Here is a 19979-nt window from a genome sequence, read left to right on the forward strand (position 1 = left end):
ACACACACACACACACACACACACACACACACACACACACAGAAAAAGAGAAAGAAAAAAAGAAAACAATCCCGTTTAAAATCACATGAAAAAGCATAAACTACCCAGAAATAAATTTAACCAAGGAGGTCAAAGATATCTACACTGAAAACTGTGAAACACTGATAAAAGAAACTGAAGAAGACACAAATAAATGTAAAGATACTCTGGGCTCATGGATTAGAAGAATTAATATTATTAAAATGTCCATTATACCCAAAGCAATCTACAAATTCAATGCAATCCCTATCAAAATTCCAACGGTATTTTTCACAGAAATAGAACAATCCTACAATTTCTGTGGAACCACAAAAAAACCAAATAGCCAAGAAATCTTGAGAAAGAAGAAAGCTGGAGGCATCGCAGGCCAGGATATCAAACTATATTACAAAGCTACAGTAATCAAAACAGTATGGTGTTGGCATAAAACCAGACATACAGATCAATGGAACAAAATAAAGAGGCCAGAAATAAACCTACACCTATATGGTCAGTTAATTTTAGACAAAGGAGCCAAGAATATACAAAGGGGAAAGGACAGTCTCTTCAATAAACAACGTTGGACAGTTGGAAAACTGGACAGCCACATGCAAAAGAATGGAATCAGACTACTATCTTACACCATACACAGAAATCAACGCAAAAGGGATTAAAGAACTGAAATGTAAGACCTGAAACCATAAAACTTCTATAAGAAAACATAGGCAGTAAGCTCCTGGATGTTGATTTTGGCAATCATCTTTTGGATCTGATTCCAAAAGCAAAAATAAACAAGTGGGACTACATCAAACTAAAGAGCTTTTGCACAGCAAGGAAACCATCAACAAAATGAAAAGGAAACTTACTGAATGAGAGAAAATATTCACAAATCATATATCTGATAAAGGGTTAATATCCAAAATACATAAAGAACTCATACAACTCAATAGCAAAAAATCAAACAATCCAGGGACTTCCCTGGAGTCCAGTGGTTAAGACTCCGTGCTTCCACTGCAGAGGGTGTGGATTCGACCCCTGGCTGGGGAACTAAGATCCTGCATGCTGCAAGGCACAGCCAAAAAAACAAAACAAAAAAACCCTCAAACAATCCAATTAAAAATTGGGCAGAGGGACTTCCCTGGTGGTCCAGTGGTAGAGAATCCACCTTCCACTGCAGGGGACGCAGGTTCGATCCCTGGTCGGGGAACTAAGATCCCACGTGTGCGAAGCAACTAAGCCTGCACGACACAACCACTGAGCTCATGCACCTCAACGAGAGACCGGGCATGCTGCAAACTACAGAGCCCTCACACTCTGGACCCTGAGCATCACAAGCACAGAGCCCACATGCCCTGGAGCCTGTATGCCATAACTAGAGAGAGAAAACCCGCAAGCCACAACTAGAGAGAAGCCCGCATGCCACAACGAAGAACCTGCACCACAACGAAAGATCCTGTGTGCCACAACTAAGACCCAACGCAGCCAAAAAAAAAATTGGGCAGAGCACCTGAATAGACATTTTTCCAAAGAAGACATAGAGATAACCAGCAGGTACATGCAAAGGTGCACAACATCACTAATCATCAGGGAAATGCAAATCAAAACCACAACAAGCAATCACCTCACCCCAGTTAGAATGGCTATTAAAAAGACAAGAGATAACAAGTGTTGGTAATGATGTAGAGAAAAAGGAACCTTGTGCACTGTAGTGGTAATGTAATTTGGTACATCCACTATGGAAAACAGTACAGAAATTTCTTTAAAAATAGAACTATCATATGATCCAGCAATTCCACTCCTGGGTATTTATATGAAGAAAAAAAGAAGAAACAAAAACACTAATTTTAAAAAAAATTTTATTTATGTTTTTGGCTGCACTGCACGGCATGCAGGATCTTAGTTCCCAGACCAAAGATCGAACCCATGCCCCCTGCAGTGGAAGTACAGAGTCTTAACCACTGGACCACCCGGGAAGCCCCCCAAAACACAAATTTGAAATATATATGCACCCCCATGTTCACTGCAACATTATTTATAATAACAAAGTTATGGAAGCAACCTAAGTGTCCATCAACAGATGAACAGATAAAGCTACAGATGAATGAATAAAGAATATGTGCTATATCTATATACACAATGGAATATTAGCCATAAAAAAAAAGGAAACCTTGTCACTTGTGACAATATGGATGGACCTGAAGGCATTGAGCTAAGTGAGATAAGTCAGAGAAAGACAAATACCATATGATCTCAGTTATATGTGGAATTTAAAAACAAACAAACAAACAAACAAACATAGAATCAAGCTTGTAAATAGAGAGATAGATCTGTGGTTGCCAGAGTTGGTAGGTGGGTGAAATGGGTGAAAGGAATCGAAAGGTACAAACTTCTAGTTATAAAATAAATCATAGGGAGGTAATGTACAGCATGATGACTATAATTAATACTCTACTGTATATCTGAAAGTTGCTAAGAGAGAAAATCTTCAAAGCCCTCATCTCATACACACAAAATTTTTACACTATGTATGGTGACTGATGTTAACTAGAATTACTGTGATAATCATTTTGCAATGTATACAAATATCAAATTACTATGTTGAACAACTGAAAATAATATATGTTACATGTCAATTATACCTCAATTTAAAAAAAGGTAAACAGGCCTTTCTCAGAAAAGCCCTTTAAAAACCTCATCTCAAAGACATAAAAGGCTAAAGGTGAGAGTTTGCCATGGGCTAGCTAGAGGGACGATTAAGAGATATTAGGAGTTGCACCTGCTCAGTGGTCAGAGCTACTGGCCAAGGATTCACTTGTAAGCTGTAACTACAGGAAAATCCCTAGCTGCAACTAGAGTTAACTAGAGGATTTGTGAAGAGGGGCAGTTCCTAACACGAGCCACAGATAAAATTTGCTCTATATCTCACCTAAACATAAAGGAGGAGAGGATGATTCAAAACAGACATGAAAGTCACAAGTTACCTACTTCTACTCCCACTCCTTTTATTCTCTCCCACCTGCGATTTATATCTCTGGCCAGAGAGACAATCCTAAGGCTAGAAGAGTGGAAAGATTAGGAAGAGGCAAACCGGCAAGTATATAAAAGGGCTTCCCTGATGCCACTACAGCACCAACATGGAAATGCTAGCTTAAGTATTTACCTCGATATTTCACCAGACGTGGATGAAGAGTCACTATAAATAAAGTTAGAAGTCTAACTTCTAACACATATTCATTAAACCAATGTTTTTTAAGCATCCTTAAATAACTGCATGGAATAGGTAAGTATTATATAAATAATTTCTATGAATTCAAAGGAAAAAGACAATCCACAAAAAAATTCAAATAATCAGTGAACCTGAGAAAAGATAACAAACCACATGAATAAAAGAAATATAAATGAAATAACCAAACATCATTTTTACCTATCATATTGGTAAAGATGGAAGACAGCCAGTACTGGGGACACAGTACAGAAATGGGTATTCTATAACATTTAAATTTACATGTGAATATCTGAAAGACGCACATTGTTTTCCCAAGACTTCATATTATCCAGTATAGTATCCAGATAAATTAAGTACATATTTTCCAAATACAGAAAATTGTTTACAAAGAATATATTAGAATACTACATCTATTAATTATAATCTAATCTGAACAGATTCTAATATTCATTTAGCTACTGAAAAAGTATTTAGGTTCATCATGTATCCCCTCAAGGTCAAAATTACTACCACATATTATAACTCCACTGGAGACGGATAGTAGAGTGAAATAAAAAATAATTCAAGTTGAGAGAATTCTCTTTAAATCAACTTCTACTCTATACTGGATAGCTGTAATGATCAGTATTAAGATATATCAACAAATACCTGAAATTGCTTTGTATTTATTTCCTGTCTGTGTTGCATAGTTAATGCTACTTTGTCTGCTTCCTGTGTAACCTCCACCAGGATTCTTTTCTTTTCCCTATACCATGGAAACTACAGGATAGGAGAAAAAGTAGATGATTCTTCAAGAGATAATAGGTTTGCTTCCCTTTCTAGTTTTGATTAATATGGTTAACTACTTCTTACTGTGGTTGTACTTTTGTGGTACCCACCTCTAATTGCTCTTAAAAGCAGGTGACAATAACGAGCGTTGACAAGGATGTGGAAAAATTGAAATCCTCATACACTGACACTGTTGGTGGGAATGTAACATGGTGCACCCACTGTGGAAAAGAGTTTGGCAGTTCCTCAAAAACTTAAACATACAATATGACCCTGAAATTCCACTCCTAGAAATTTACATAGAGAACTGGTAACCTACAAGTTCACAAAAACTTACACACAAAAGTTCATAGCAGCATTATTCCTAATAGCCAAGAAGTGGAAACCCATCAACTGATGGATGGAGGAACAAATGTGGTATATTCACAGAACGGAATATTCAGCCATAAGAAGGAATTAAGTACTGATACATGCTTCAACGTGTTTGGACCTGATAAACATTATGCTAAGATAAAGAAGCCAGACACAAAAGGCCATATATTGCATCATTCCATTCATACAAAATGTCCAGAATAGGCAAATCCATAAAAACAAAGTAAATCTGTGATTTCCAAGGGCTGGGAAAGAGGGAAATGGAGAGTGGACTGCAAATGGGTAGTTTCTTTCGGGGTGATGAAAATGTTCTGGATTAGTCAGTGGTGATAGTTGCACAATCTTGTGAATGTAGTAAGAACCACTGACTGAATTGTATGTACATTTTTTAAAGTTGGATTTTATGGGTATGTGAATTATATCTCAGTTTTTTAAAGCAGTCAATACTTTAATAAATCAGTAAATAAAAATAAGGTTAGGCATTATGTCTGCAAGGAAGAGACGGTTCATAAGAGAAGGTATGGATTCTGCTCCTTCTACCCCACTTTAAAAAACTAAAGATGGGAGGGGATATATTCTGGAGCCTCTTGTCTTGATTTCAAAGTTCTTCTGGGAAAAGATGACAAGGAAAATCTAATAATGACCCATTTCCCTTATGATGCCCAGCTTTTCAAAGATGTGGAGCATCCATCCTTCCTCTGTCTGCTCTCTGTGGGAGTGGCCCTAGCAGATTATGTTAAGTTTGACATGAGCAACCTTTCTTTTCCATTTGAAAGTTTCTTAAGAACTGGAACAAAGTCTTGTTTCTTTTTATCTTCAATGCCCAGGCACTTTAGCATGAGTGCTTAGTAAAACTTAAATGACTCCTTTAATACTGTACCTACCTCTCTCTGGTTGCCCAAAGGCCCTTAATACTCTACCTTTCCAGGCCTATGATCTCAAACCACCTCCTTGCTATCTCTATGGACAGAAGTGGGGAGAGAACTGGACTTTCTCAGTTCAGTAATCAGGAGCTGGGCTTTGAATTCCAACTTACCCATTTACTGGGTGACACTGAGAAAGTCACTAACCACTCTTACTCTCTTCCATGAAATAGGGATATTATATATCATATGAGATGATTTCAAGCATTAAACTGAAAGTTTATAAATTATAAGCTTACAACTTATAAATTTTACTTTTTATTGATATTTTCCAAAATTTTCCATTCTATATAGTAGTCCAGTACTCTCAACACCACTACAGAGGCTTCCCTGGTGGCACAGTGGTTAAGAATCCGCCTGCCAATGCAGGGGACACGTGTTCGATCCCTGGTCCGGGAAGATCTCACGTACCACAGAGCAAGTAAGCCCGTGCGCCACAATTACTGAAGCCCACACGTGCCACCAACTACTGAAGCCCGCGAACCTAGAGCCTGTGCTCCTCAACAAGAGAAGCCACCGCAGTGAGAAGCCTGCGCACCGCAACGAAGAGTAGAGAGTCACGGGTCCTAGTGTCTTAGTAATTTCACTGCTCCTTGTTCCCATGGTGACCCCTGACTCTGAATAACTCATACAATGCTTGAAATGACCCAGTACAACCTTCAAGTTTTATATTTACATTTAAAAATAAAATGCTTCTAATTCAAATGAATTTATGAAATTTCAGAAGGCACTGAATGATATTTTTCTTTAGGAAAACGCTACAGGTGAAAGGGACAAGACAGCTCAGAGGCCCTTCCCATTCCATCTTCTACTCCTCATTATTACTTCCTCTCTCAGTAAACAACCCCCCCCACCACCACATGCCTAATATCTAGACCTTCCAATCTCTTCCTTTCTCAGTACAACCTGTTTGCACCCAGGGCTGACTATCCCTTTTGCACCTAATAGAAGACTGACAAAAATTTAACTGTATTTTGGTACTGGGTCTCCTCTCTGGATCTAAACCTACATCAGAAGTGCTTCATTTAACACAAGGTTTGCCTGCTGGCAGATGACAGAAAGATCAGCAAAGCTGACACTCTGTAGCTTTAAAATACTGAGGAGTGTTAGTTTTAGCACACATAACTTTTTAAAATTCAAATTATTTATACTCTACTTTTTGGAAATTTCAAAAAACATATTGCTCCTGAATTTAAAAAAAACAAAAACAACCAGAAATATATACTCTAAGTCCCTAATTAACACAAGGTTTTAAATCTCTCACTCAACTTAAATACAAACCTGTATGGGTGGAATATCTGGCAGCGACGGAAGGTTTTCTGGATTGGTAACTGAAGGAATTAGTTCTATTGCTGTAACAGATGGGCTGGTGGGACCTCGATTTGCATTTGCCATAGTAGCTGTAGTAGGGCTGGTTGGATTGACTGGGTTGTTGTGCACCGACACAACAGGAAAGGGTCCAGCATGCCCTGGGTTTGAGTGCTGTTAGGAAAAAAGATGTTATCATTACTTGATCTGCCAGGATATCCAAATATGAACAATACCTTGACAACAAGTTTCAGTTTAGGAAGGATACACAAGTTCAGAGTTTGATACCTCTGGTTGAGAAACAAAGAAGTAGGCCCTCTCAAACTTATGCAGGAAAAACAAAATTCAAACTTATCATTTTTCTATTCATTTTTGTGTAGTATTTAGAAAAAAATAGACTTGCCAATAATTGTACCCTGTCAGACTGGTGATATGGTTTTACTTCTAACAAAGATATATATAAATAGATGATCTGGAAGCTCCTAAGGTTTCCAAACATCAGACCAGGAAAGCCACTGTTCTGCCTATATTTCACTTTGACACTTTTGTCTTTTTTAAAATAAAAATAATTAATTGTATAATTGTGTATTATGTAACTGATATGGTAGAAAGAACAATGAATTTACAAATGGAAACGTGGTATCAATTCCTGACTCTCAATACTATGTGACTTTAGGCCAAATCACAATCTTGGTAATTGAGAAATGTGGATAATGATGAATGAAAATGGATACCTGTCTTTATGAGGAGTGTTATGAGGATCATTTAAGACAGTAAACAGATTAAAATCTTTGGGAAATAAATTACTATACACATATAAATCATCTGAAGTATTTAAAAACTTAAAATTCTAACATTCAGTGATTTCTGTAGGGGCCCAAAAGTCTAAGGACAATGTTCTGAGATGGTTGGTTAATCCAATTATGTAGCTTCTGCACCTTTCCAAAGGGTGTACCTGCCCCCTGGTAATACTTGAAGGCTTTCCAAGTACACTAAGGGGTACATGGATATGTGAATACTTTTAAGGAAATTAAAGTCTAGGTAGTCGACCTTCATATATACTTTTTTCCTGAAAAAAACCCAATTTACCTAAAAATGTGCCATGGTTTGTGAGTTCTTTTTTCCAACTACTTCTTTCACCACTGCCCTTCTCCTCCAAAAACAAAATACAAAACAACACATCTTTAACTCATTCCCAATCTTATCTAGCATATTGCCCCAGGGTGAAAAACAAAACAAACAAAAAATCTTCTGAAGAGACAGACAGAGGTACAGTTGAAAATAAAGGTGTCAAGTTGCTGACAAAGTACCTGGCTCTGAAACCTGGGTAATCTTTGAGTGGGTTCTGATACTTGGTGATCAACAAAAACAAAGAAAGACCTGAAGAAGTTGTCAACTGATAAAAAAAGATTTTAAAAATCATTTTGAGTTCCCAGATACAAATTTTTGTGAACAAGTTTCCTGAGCATCACATAAAAACAACAACAACAAAAAAAAACTAGTAATAAAAATCGGCGTCGAATTCTGACTTACTCTAACAGTACAAGGTAACAGACATACAAACATGCATAAATGAAGGAAGGGGAAAGTCTCCATGTATCTAATAAAGAAATGTATATCTAAAAGAATTTTATTTTTGTTTCCTAATAATCTTAAACCATGTAAATATATTGTTTAAACAACTGTATGGGAATAATTGTAATGAAAATTTGGTCTAAAGAAAAAGTTTTAAAGTTTAATAACTGCATTATAAACTGGAAATTTAAGAATTTTCAAATTGCAACAGACATCTTTCCAGCAGAAAATTGCAACAAACTGATTCACAAGTCTATCAAACTTGGGAATATCTTAAATCTGTATCTTAAATACATTAACATAAAATTCTGTAAAAGTAGAACAGAAATTCAAGTCCATAGGGAAAAGGGAGTATATAATTTTGACTTTCAAAAAAGAACTTGCCTCTGTATTTGGGACTCCAGTAGATCCACTTACAAGAATAATGTAAGGGTTTTACTTTATAATGTCAATATTTACAATATGCTAAACAGTATGTCCTTTGCAACTACTTAAACTTAAACTTGTAATGGAAGTTTTAAACGTCAACCTTCAAATGTGAGGGAGTGTGTATTTTTCAAAAGTCTTTCTGGAGGTAACTGGGCCAAAAAGTTGAAGGATCGCTGATCTAGGACTTCAGTGTGCAGATCGATCTGAGTCAGTAAAAGTTCACATATTTATGAGTACTCCCCTCCTGGAAATTTTGATTCAGTGGATATGGTTCAGAATCTATTTCAGACATGGTTCCCCAGTCATTCTGATGGTCTTTAAATCATGCTTTGAGAAACATCACTCTGACAATTATAAAATGACCTTTATTTTTTATATAACTAGAAATCCTATGCAAAAGTAGCCTCATATTTATAATCTACCTCCTATACAAATATAATCTACTATTCAAGCAAAGATTAGAAAACATGCCTCTAAACACACTTATTTTTAAGAGTAGGTATATCCATCCTAAAAGGAACAATACTGAGTGAAGAGAAAAAAACAAAGTCAAAATGTCACATTAAAAGAGCAGAGGAGGGCTTCCCTGGTGGCGCAGTGGTTGAGAGTCCGCCTGCCGATGCAGGGGACACGGGTTCGTGCCCCGATCCCGGAAGATCCCACATGCCGCGGAGCGGCTGGGCCCGCGAGCCATGGCCGCGGAGCCTGTGTGTGTCCGGAGCCTGTGCTCCGCAACGGGAGAGGCCACAGCAGTGAGAGGCCCACGTACAGAAAAAAAAAAAAAAAAAAAAGAGCAGAGGAACAATTTTAGGAAATTAAAGTTTTAATCTTAATTCTACCATTGTCTCTTATGATTGTGGGTACATAACAAGCTCCTTTGTTTTTCACTTCTGTAAAATGAATTGGTTGGACTAGATCAGAGATTCTCAACCCAAAGTATACAATGGGTTTAATGACATCAAAGAAACTCTTAAAATTTAATAAAAATTTAGACATTTCTCCAAAGAAGACATACAGATTGCCAACAAACACATGAAAAGATGCTCAACACCACTAATCATTAGAGAAATGCAAATCAAAACCACAGTGAGGTATCACCTCACGCTGGTCAGAATGGCCATCATCAAAAAATCTACAAACAATAAATGCTGGAGAGGATGTGGAGAAAGGGGAACCCTCCTGTACTGCTGACAGGAATGTAAATAGATACAGCCACTATGGAGAAGAGTACGGAGATTCCTTAAAAAACGAAAAACAGAACTACCATATGACCCAGCAATCCAACTACTGGGCATATACCCTGAGAAAACCATAATTGAAAAAGAGTCATGTACCACAATGTTCACTGCAGCACTATTTACAATAGCCAGGACATGGAAGCAACCTAAATGTCCATCGACAGATGAATGGATAAAGAAGATGTGGCACACACACACACAATGGAATATTACTCAGCCATAAAAAGGAACGAAATTGAGTTATTTGTAGTGAGGTGGATGAAGTCTGTATGAGTCTTTTGTACAGAGTGAAGTAAGTCAGAAAGAGAAAAACAAATAGCATATGCTAACACATACATATGGAATCTAAAAAAACAGTACTGACAAACCTAGTGTCAGGGCAGGAATAAAGATGCAGATATAGAGAATGGAGGTGAGGACACATCAGGGTTGGGGGGGGAAGCTGGGATGAAGTGAGAGAGTAGCACTGACATATATACACTACCAAATGCAAAATGGATGGCTAGTGGGAAGCAGCTGCATAGCACAGGGAGATCAGCTCAGTGCTTTGTGAACACTTAGAGGGGTGGGATAGGGAGGGTGGGAGGGAGGCTCAAGAGGACGGGATATGGAGATATATGTATACATATAGCTGATTCACTGTGTTGTACAGCAGAAACTAACACAACATTGTAAAGCAATTATCCAATAAAGATGTGAAAAAAGAATTTAATAAAAATTGTATGTATATTTTTCTGGGACAAGAAGATACACAGCATTAATCAAATTCTCAAACGTATCCATGACCACCCCTCCCTCCACCCCACAACTGATTAAGAAAACTGTTGTCTTTTAGTTTTAAAATTATATGATTCTTACAAATGGAACTCTAGGCATACTTGTCTTTGGAGGTGTGGCTGCATCATGGAATACTGAGGGCCACTGTGCCTGGGTATCCCTGGTATTCGGGCAGCATTCTGAGCCAATCTCATCTGATGGGCTTGGAAAGCTCCACAGTTCATGTTGCCTCTTTGCATTGCTTGCACACTGATCAATCTTGGAGGCTGCAAAAGGCAGAAATTGCATTTATGTAATAATATTTATAAATTTATCTTTCAATTATAAAACGTTATGATAATAATTTTGTCAGGATAGAAGGGCATAAAGTAAAAAGTGTAAGTCATTTTCCTCATCTCTTGCCCCAATCTCCTTCTCTCAGTATATATGTTTTAAAGCCTATCAGCATTAACTTAATCAACCCTGGATTAATATTTTTGATTTGGATGGGAGGGAGCAGGAAAGATACAGGGATGGAAATGATTTGAACAAAAGCCTAAAGAACATGTCAGATCTTAGGAGGAAACAACATGGCTCTTTGGCCCAAAACCACATGTTTAAACAAAAAAGATCTGGTATAGAGGCATAAAAACGTGTATACCTCCACAGTACTAGTGAGTTAATTTTGTTTCCCATTGTAAGTATTTACTTCTTGTCCTTCCTCACACCTCCCCCACATCCCTGCCATACCCAAGGCAAATGTTTAAACTGACCTTTGACCTCCGTCCCCATGAGTAACTTTGAAATGTGTAACTCATCTATATAGGACAGAGTGTAGTCTCAAGGTCTTCATAATTTATACCAATAGTGCAGTGATATAATAATACTCGCCTGTTGTTGTAACATCTGAGGGGCTGCTTGTCTAGGGTGCTGCTGTGTTGTTGCTGTTGTTGTTGGTACAGGTGCAGGTGGCTGCTGCATCCTCATCTGTTGCAACTGCTGATGTTTCTGTGCATACACTTGTTGTTGCATGTGCTGGAGTCGAAGCTGTGCTAAGTTAATCTGTCCAGGGGTTTTACTAATGTGGTTTGTCCCTGGTGGAACTTGCCCAACTACAACATTAGGAGTATAACCAGGAGCTGGTTTACTCTCTATTACTAGATTACCTGAAGGATTTAAAAAATGAGAATAATTTACATGTCATCAACTAACATCTGCTTTGTGGGTTAATCATTATATTTTCCCCTTTCCTCTGACAACTATCACCACTCAAAGTTTCCAACAGCACAGCAGGGATGGGAGCTAGGTTTAAAGATGATGAAGATCAGAAACCTAATATAGTCCAAAGCCAATTAATTGACTTTTGATTACTCAGAATAATATATTATCTGCCCTTATTTTTGACACAGATGTTCAGAAAATTAAAGAGCTGAAAGAGACAGTATTAGAGGAGGCCCATCTAGGCAGTCTAAATCATCTCTAGCCTGAGAAGATTCAAGGATACTCAAGATTGCTAATACTGATTCCACCTGTCTTTGGATTGTCAAAATGTGCAGGGCAGAGTACTATATTGCTACAAAACTGTCTTCTGTGGAAATGCTGAATGTTTTAAACTACTTATACCCTTGGAGATGACAAATTCTCCTTCCTTTTTATAGAGCCAGGTACTTTCTAGGGATAGAAGGCAAATTTTAGTAAGGTTTGATCTAAGGTAGAGTTGGCAAACCTTTTTCCTGTAATGAGCCAGATACTTTAGGCTTTGCAGGCCACATAAAATCTGTCGTATACCCTTTGTCTTTTACTTGTTTGCTTTTACAACCCTTTAAAATGTAAAAACCAAACTTAGGTACCACATCACACAAAAATAGTTTGCCGATGCCTGATCTAAAGGTATAGCAAATGAATATACACAAAGATTACATTTTTTTACAAAAGGCCAGCCACTTCTGCTTTTACAGCTTCCAATGGTGAGGACTTGACTATTCTGAAAATGAGTTTAATCAATCTGTAGACAGCTCTAATTGTTGGTTAGTGTTGGGGGGTTTTCTTTTACTTTAAATTGAGCTGGTTTTGTATGTCTATCTGTAACTTAAGGCCCTTCGGTCCACACTGTGGAGTAACAAAAGCAAAGTCCATTTGTCTTCCATGTGAAAAGAGCTACTCTTATCTTTCAAACATTCCTCAGAACATGGCATTCGGACACATCAGCATACTGGATGGAGGTCCTCCTCAAGTGGGCAATTTTCTACAATTAATACATAAGCTATTAAGCATGTAAGAAATTCTTCCAAAGACTAAAGACCCATTTGGTAAGTTTCTGATATGTAACACTCAATATCAATTTTAAAAGATGTGGGGAAAAAGTTAGAAATGATATGTAATTTAAAAAACTATACAAAGGAGACCCTCAACATTCTTAAAGTATATATATAATTATATATACTTAAAGATGTAATGAACATAGCTGAAGTAAGTTTCCAATGAAGAACAAATTTTCCAAAAAGTTTACATGTTAGAATGAAGTTTAAAAACTTTAAGTATCTAAAATTTGTTGTAGATGCTTTCTCCTCCTAATTCAGTGTTCCAAGTTACAGCCATAAAACGAATTATTTCTCACCTAAATTGACTACGTTCTTTGCCCAGAAGGTGGGATCACAATGGAAACGTATTGCTCCATTAGCAGCAGGGACAGGATCACACCGTGCTTTCAAAATATGGCGCAATTGAAAAGTAATCTAAAAAGGAAAAAATTCATATTAGTCTTAAAATTAAATATCACTTGAGAAAACATACAAGATAAAGACATGAAAGCTCATGCAGCCCCACAGTGTCCATCTCAGATGAGACAGTATCAGTGTTTAAAAAACGATATTAGCAATCGAAGGCACATGCTTGAATTTCTGCCATTTCTGGTGATAAACTACATTATACTACTAGGTATCTCCAAAACCTATGATTGACTCAAGACTTACTGTATGATTCCATTTATATGAAATTCTAGAAAATGAGAGAAATCAGACTAATGGTTGCCTAAGGCCAGGGATAGAGAAAAATAAGAAAACTTTTGTGGGTGATGGAAATTTTCTGTATTTTGAGGTGATGGTGATAACTTTTACTAAAATTCAAAATCTATACTTTAAACAGGTGCAATTCACTGAATGTAAATAATATCTTAATAAAGTCAATTTAAAGAAAAATAAGATACTATGTGTCTCACCAGTCGCTTGCTGTACAGTAGTGCCGTGCTGCTACCACTAGCAATTGCCCAGTTTGTAAAGTTCATAACATGCTTCACCTGCCGGGAAAGGCCTGTGATGTCATTCTGTTGCTGTAGTAACTTCATCTGTCTTTCTTTTGTAACATTCTGAAACAGAACAAGAGGTTCACTGAAGAATTCTGTATAAAAAAATCAACTCATAATTTCTATTAGAAGTGAACACAATACCTGTATTTCTTTTTAAAAATGGGAGAACTTAATAAGCTCCTCATTATTTAATGAGTCTATGATCAAGGAAAAAGTCACTAACAAAAGTGGGACCAAAACTTAGTTCTATAGTCGTCCAAAACAGACATTCCACATACAGAAATTAATGTTAGCGATATCTCCCCTTTCCTTCAGAAGATGAAGAGCCTTTGTTAAAAATAGTATTAGGCTAATCTAATATATAGAGCCTATGACATATGAGCTGACCTTTAGAAATAATTTTATATAAGCCTAACACACTTCTCAGGCCAAAGAAAATTTTGTGGTGCATGGCATGAGGCTGAAGTTAAAATCTCTTATTTTCAACATTTAAGGCAAAAGGAGAAAGATGAATTCCAGAGCTCTAAGAGTAGAGCTAGGGAAGCTTCTTATATGACAAAAGTTCATAAAGAACAAGGGAGTAAGTGAGGGTGGAAGGAAAGACCAATTTGAGGAAAGTGCTGCAAAGGAAAAATAAACTGCTTTCTGGGAACAAAAATTCCCAGAAGGGACAGGTGATGTCCTATGTCCTTTGACATTCAGCATACTGAACAACTTGCCTCTTCGTTCTTAACCACTTTCTTACAAAAATGACTCAACTGGGTTTACTGAACAATTTTTTCCTAAGGAAATAAGTTACTCATTTTATAATGTAAATCAATGGATAAAAATATTCAAATGACAGAAGTTTCATTTACAACTTCCCTGGAAATCATCCCTTTTATAAAGCTTATAGGAAAACCTCTATCTTACAAAGTTTAGAAACACAGTGCACTAGAAGACATCTACTGCTTAAATCATTAGCATGTTAGAAATATGTGGCAGATTTATCAGTAGGTATTTGTGTATGTTTTAGCATTAAGAGGCATCTTTTTAATTCAAAAGTTCTTGAAATGGTTTCAGAACATTACTTTAGACCTATAATTAAAATGTATTTACTGTAAGTTAAAAGGTATCAAAAATAATTGCTTGCTCATGCTCTCCATTTACAAGGTCCTTCTGAAAACAAAAATCTATTAGGGTTAACTGCAACTCAGCTGGATATACAACAGTCACAAGAGACCTCAAAATTTAACAATATGTGTGAGAGTACTTTTAATTTCACAATTGTGTCTCAATGGCAAGATGTATTTCAAAAGACAGAAATTCAGAAATAATTCTCTGTTGACATTTATTTTATTTATATGTAACTGTGTCTAGTATTTCAACAATTTTCTATGAAGGAATGGAACAGAAAAAAAATCTATGAAAAATTTGAGGTTAATAGTAATTAAAAGTTAAATAATCAAATATTCATGTAATTTAAATTGTTACTATTCAATGGTGCTTTAAACATAACCCCGTATCATCTAAGCCAACTTAAAAGCACAAAATTTTGAGAACCAGCCAACTATGGTCAGTAGAGTCTTTGATTAAAACTTAATTTAGATTTCACAAATTGACTGGATTCTCATCTAGAAATTTACATTCACATATTACTCTCAATATACAACACAAAGACCTAATATAACAAAATTATGAGTAAATTTAAAGTTTAAGTTTCAAAATGAGCAGCATTTTAAGCAAAACTATGGAACATTTAAAAAATAAAGTGAAGAACACACATGAGTCAGTAAGACTACCAATATACATTCATATGTAAAAGTTAAATTGAGAACCTATCTTGTGGGGAGGAGAAGAGAGAATGTGGCAGGTCAGCTTTGTCTTCATTTATATCACATTTGAGTAATAATTCTTTCATTCCTAAGAGAACAACACTATCTCCTAACTGATACACCTTAAGTGTTAAATTGGGCTGCAAAGTAACTAACTTGAAAAAGGCCTATTTTCCAACAAAAAACACACAAAAATTTTTTTTAATTGACTTTACTTTCATACCCACCCCCAACCAACCTAAAAGAGCTTTCAATAAACATTAAAAAACAGCTAAAGAGCAAGAGAAGCAGTTTTTGTTTTATTTTGGCTTTGAATCATACCTCTAGCTGCTGTAACAGAGATTTTCCTTTCTTATTAATTTCATTGATAAGGGTGAAAATGGCCACTTTAATTTCCTGTTCTACTCGTTTGTTAGTCTCATTTACTTCTTTTATCCTGAATAAGAGAAATGCATCATTAGGTTATAGACTTATCCTATGTCTCTGAATTACCAACTGTTACAGAAATTCATCCAACTGGGCACTTAACCGAGTAACTAAAATTAAACCTTTGTCAAATGTACAACTTATGTTTTGGCAGACCTGACCACTCAATTTGGTCCAAACAAGTTATGTATGTAGACAAAGAATGGATTAAATATTTATTAATTTTAAATTAAGTTCATAAAGGACAGTTTATTAATCTAGATGGCAATCTCCTTTAGTTTCTATGACGTGAATGTGATACACAAACAACTGACATCAGTGATTGCTGGTTAGTTTCAAATATGGCACATTGTTCTTGAGAAGCATTAAGATTAAACAGAACCAATGTGCAAAAAAAAATGTTGCAACCAACACTACTATTATCTTTTGAAACAAGAGGAAGCTTAGATGCATTTAGTTTCACTAAAACTACTTCAAATGTGAATTCAGATACACCCCTCTTCCATAGGTTTTTCTCAAAATGATTTCCTACTGTATACGGTTAAGGGAATAAAACATTTTCATTCCTTTTTTTAAAAACAGCTGTTAGATGTTTTAGAAACAGGTATAAGCTCCCATGTAGTTATGAAAGTTTTGGCTGTAAATATGAAATAGCCAATACCTTGCTATTTATAAAATAGGAAGAGAAGAATTCTACTAATATAACTACATAAAATGTTAAACAATCATAAGATGGTAACTTTAAACTTTTATACATTCTACTTCTGTACAAACTATAACTGACACTTTCAACTGCTAAAACTGCCTTTCATTTACCAAATTCAAATTTGAATAACTTGAATACACCGGGTCAAAAATGTAGTTTTCCCTCCTCTGTACTTCAGGCACTGATTTAAAAATTTTATTCAATTTTGTCCTTATCTTATTAAAATGAGTGGAAGACATTTTTAAAAATTAGAATGCTGATCACTAGTGGTAAGAACACATGACCTTAAAACGATTTAGCCAAAGGTTGAAACCATTAAGCATGCTGAAAGCAAACTCCCCTGGATCTAAGCATGTATATGTTCAATTGTGAAGGCAGCAAAAAAAATGAATGTACATTAAAAAATGGAGAAAGGTCATTGAAGAATCTAACAGGAGAACTATAGACATTTTATTACTTTAATACTTTTTTTTTAAGCTTTCTGGAGATGAAATAATCTCCCCAACCCTTGGCAATCTTGTAAACTTCACTTCTCTACACAGATTCAGGAACATATACACAAAATATACGTATAAAAATATTGGATTGCCATATGAATTATCTCACTATCCTTTCTCTGGAAAGGACATCCATCTGTAATTTATAAGAAGACAGTTATCCTCTCCAATATCATCTACAATATATCAGCAATATAAAAAACATCCTGACGTATCCACGAGAACTAACCATGACTAGTGTATATCTATATATTTACATATTAACTACAACCTCTGAGGAGCCTTTATTTTCCTTTGGTATCACTTTTTAAGATGAAAGTTATAAATTCTTACTAATATCTAATGCACTATTTTATAATGTATCAATAATATACAATGTACTATTCATTCATTCATCTTCAATACTTTTTGAGTATTTACTATGTGTCATTTTAAATCATCATAAATTAATTTTAATACTCTACAAGTCTCAATATTTGTGAATCTGAAGAATAAACACATATCAACCCTATTCATACCTCTAGGAACATATGGGTTTTAATTATGCCAGCTCCAAGTGTTTGTCTTTAAGGACTCCTTTAAGAGTCCTAATCTTCTTAACTTACTCACTATGGAACTTAGTCCCACTTTGCGGCATGCAGGATCTTAGTTCCCTGACCAGAGATTGAACCCGTGCCCCCTGCAGTGGAAGCATGGAGTCTTAACCACTGGACAGCCAGAGAAGTCCCAGTCCTCCTTGCTTTATCAATAAATTTAGTTTATTCAGAAAGGAACGAAAACAGGATTTTTAAAAACTGATAGTGTTTTTGATAAAAATAACAAAAGCTACAATTTGAGGGTTTACTATATGCCAGAAACTGTGTTCTCATAATAATACCACTAAGATAAGTACTGTTTTTAATGCTTGTTTTACAGATGGAAAATTAATTTGTCCACCACTGTTTATACTCTCTCCTGTCTTCCACACAGTCTCTAGTTAAAATTTTATAATTCAACTCTCTACATATTAATTGGTTTTTCTACATTTAACTAAGGCTGACAAAGAGTAGAGTAGAGTCATATTAATTATAAAATAGTCAAAGATGTATCCTAGAAGAGTATTCAAAATTTGAAGCAATTAAATTCTCTTTAATTAACAATGATCATAATCCAAACTCAAACATATCATTTATCCCTCCAAAACAATGTTTATTATATATGCTTAATACAGAAGAAAAACAATTTAAACTGGACCCATCGTGTTTAATAATCCTTAAACTGAAATTATAGTTTTAAGGAAACACACTTACCTATTCTGCACCTGAGTAGCTGCAAAATGAACATAATTCTTCTTCTCAAGAAGCTTAGCCAGTAGATTCTCAATTGCACCTTTCTGGTTTTGAAAAGCTTCTTCTAAAAATTGATACCTTTAAAACAAGAACAAAAATTACATTTAAAATGGAAAATTTATGATTACGATTTGGAAATGAAAAACTGCTGCATGAGTCAATCTTGAATCACTTAAATGATCAACATTCTATGCTGGCCACACATCCCCTATGTTACCAGCAACTTTTAACTACCAATCCCCTTTCCCTCTTAACCTGACACTGTGAAGCCACTATTAAGACCAAAAAAATTACTCAAAACTGTTCAAGTGCTCTTAAATTAGAGTTTTGATTCAGGATTGCATTTTTATAAAAATCTAAATACTGGTGTAAGCTGTATACATTTTAAATCATAAAATACAACCACATTGTACAAAATACTTTCAAAGGTGGGAAAACCACCCACAGTTCCAACAACATAAAATCGCTGCTACTATTGTAATATCTAGTTCCTTAGTCTTTTCAGTCACAATGTATGTGCAACTCTGCATCTGACTTTATTCTTTATCTTGTCTTCGCAATTACCACTTGAAATAATTTTTCAGTTCTAGACTGTAAATATTGTCAAACTTTTCCAAAAGGGTTATATCAATTAAAAATATGACGAACACCAGAGTTTTATTTTAATTTTGTCAACAAAGTGGTATATGTTAAGATTTGCTAATATTGTAATAGTGAAAATTAGACAGTACAAGACTACAGTTCTTTGTTTGCTAGGAAGGCAGAAAGGTCTTCTTTGCTAGTTTTATTACCTCTGTGTAAATTGCTCATTAAGTCAACAAGTATTTTAGGGCTTCTTCTATATTCTAGGGATACATGGGTAAAAAAAAATCCATTATTGTTCATATTTTCATAATAAATAGGCACAAATATGAAATGATACTACACTGTGAAATGAGCTACACTGGAGGCGTACATAGTCTGCAATAAGAACACAGTGTCTATGATGAAATAAATCAAAGACAATACAAATAGATGGAGAGATATACCATGACTATATGCCCAAAACAACCTACAGATTCAATGTGATCCTTATCAAATTAGCAATGGCATTTTTCACAGAACTAGAACAAAAGATTTTTACAATTTGTATGAAAACACAAAAGACCCCGAAGAGCCAAAGCAATCTTGAGAAAGAAAAACAGAGCTGGAGGAATCAGGCTCCCTGACTTCAGACTATACTACAAAGCTACAGTAATCAAGACAGTATGGTACTGGCACAAAAACAGAAATATAGATCAATGGAACAGGA

At 35.6% G+C, this 19979-nt stretch overlaps 1 protein-coding gene across 2 annotated transcripts in view; it reads right to left on the bottom strand.

The window, feature by feature from the left end:
* Positions 1–19979, bottom strand: part of TRIM33 (tripartite motif containing 33) — a gene marked incomplete at its 5' end in the record, with an annotated part of 158656 nt that overhangs the window by 16235 nt on the left and 122442 nt on the right. For both annotated transcript variants that reach the window (XM_079696734.1, XM_079696733.1), the window contains 7 exons: positions 6589–6789; positions 10736–10900; positions 11505–11779; positions 13231–13348; positions 13831–13977; positions 16053–16167; positions 18650–18766. In XM_079696734.1, coding sequence (XP_079552860.1) covers positions 6589–6789; positions 10736–10900; positions 11505–11779; positions 13231–13348; positions 13831–13977; positions 16053–16167; positions 18650–18766 — 1138 coding nt within the window. The remainder of the gene's footprint in view (positions 1–6588; positions 6790–10735; positions 10901–11504; positions 11780–13230; positions 13349–13830; positions 13978–16052; positions 16168–18649; positions 18767–19979) is intronic.

This window comes from Hyperoodon ampullatus (assembly GCF_949752795.1).
Source record: "Hyperoodon ampullatus genome assembly, chromosome: 2".
Taxonomy (NCBI): Eukaryota; Metazoa; Chordata; class Mammalia; order Artiodactyla; family Ziphiidae; genus Hyperoodon; species Hyperoodon ampullatus.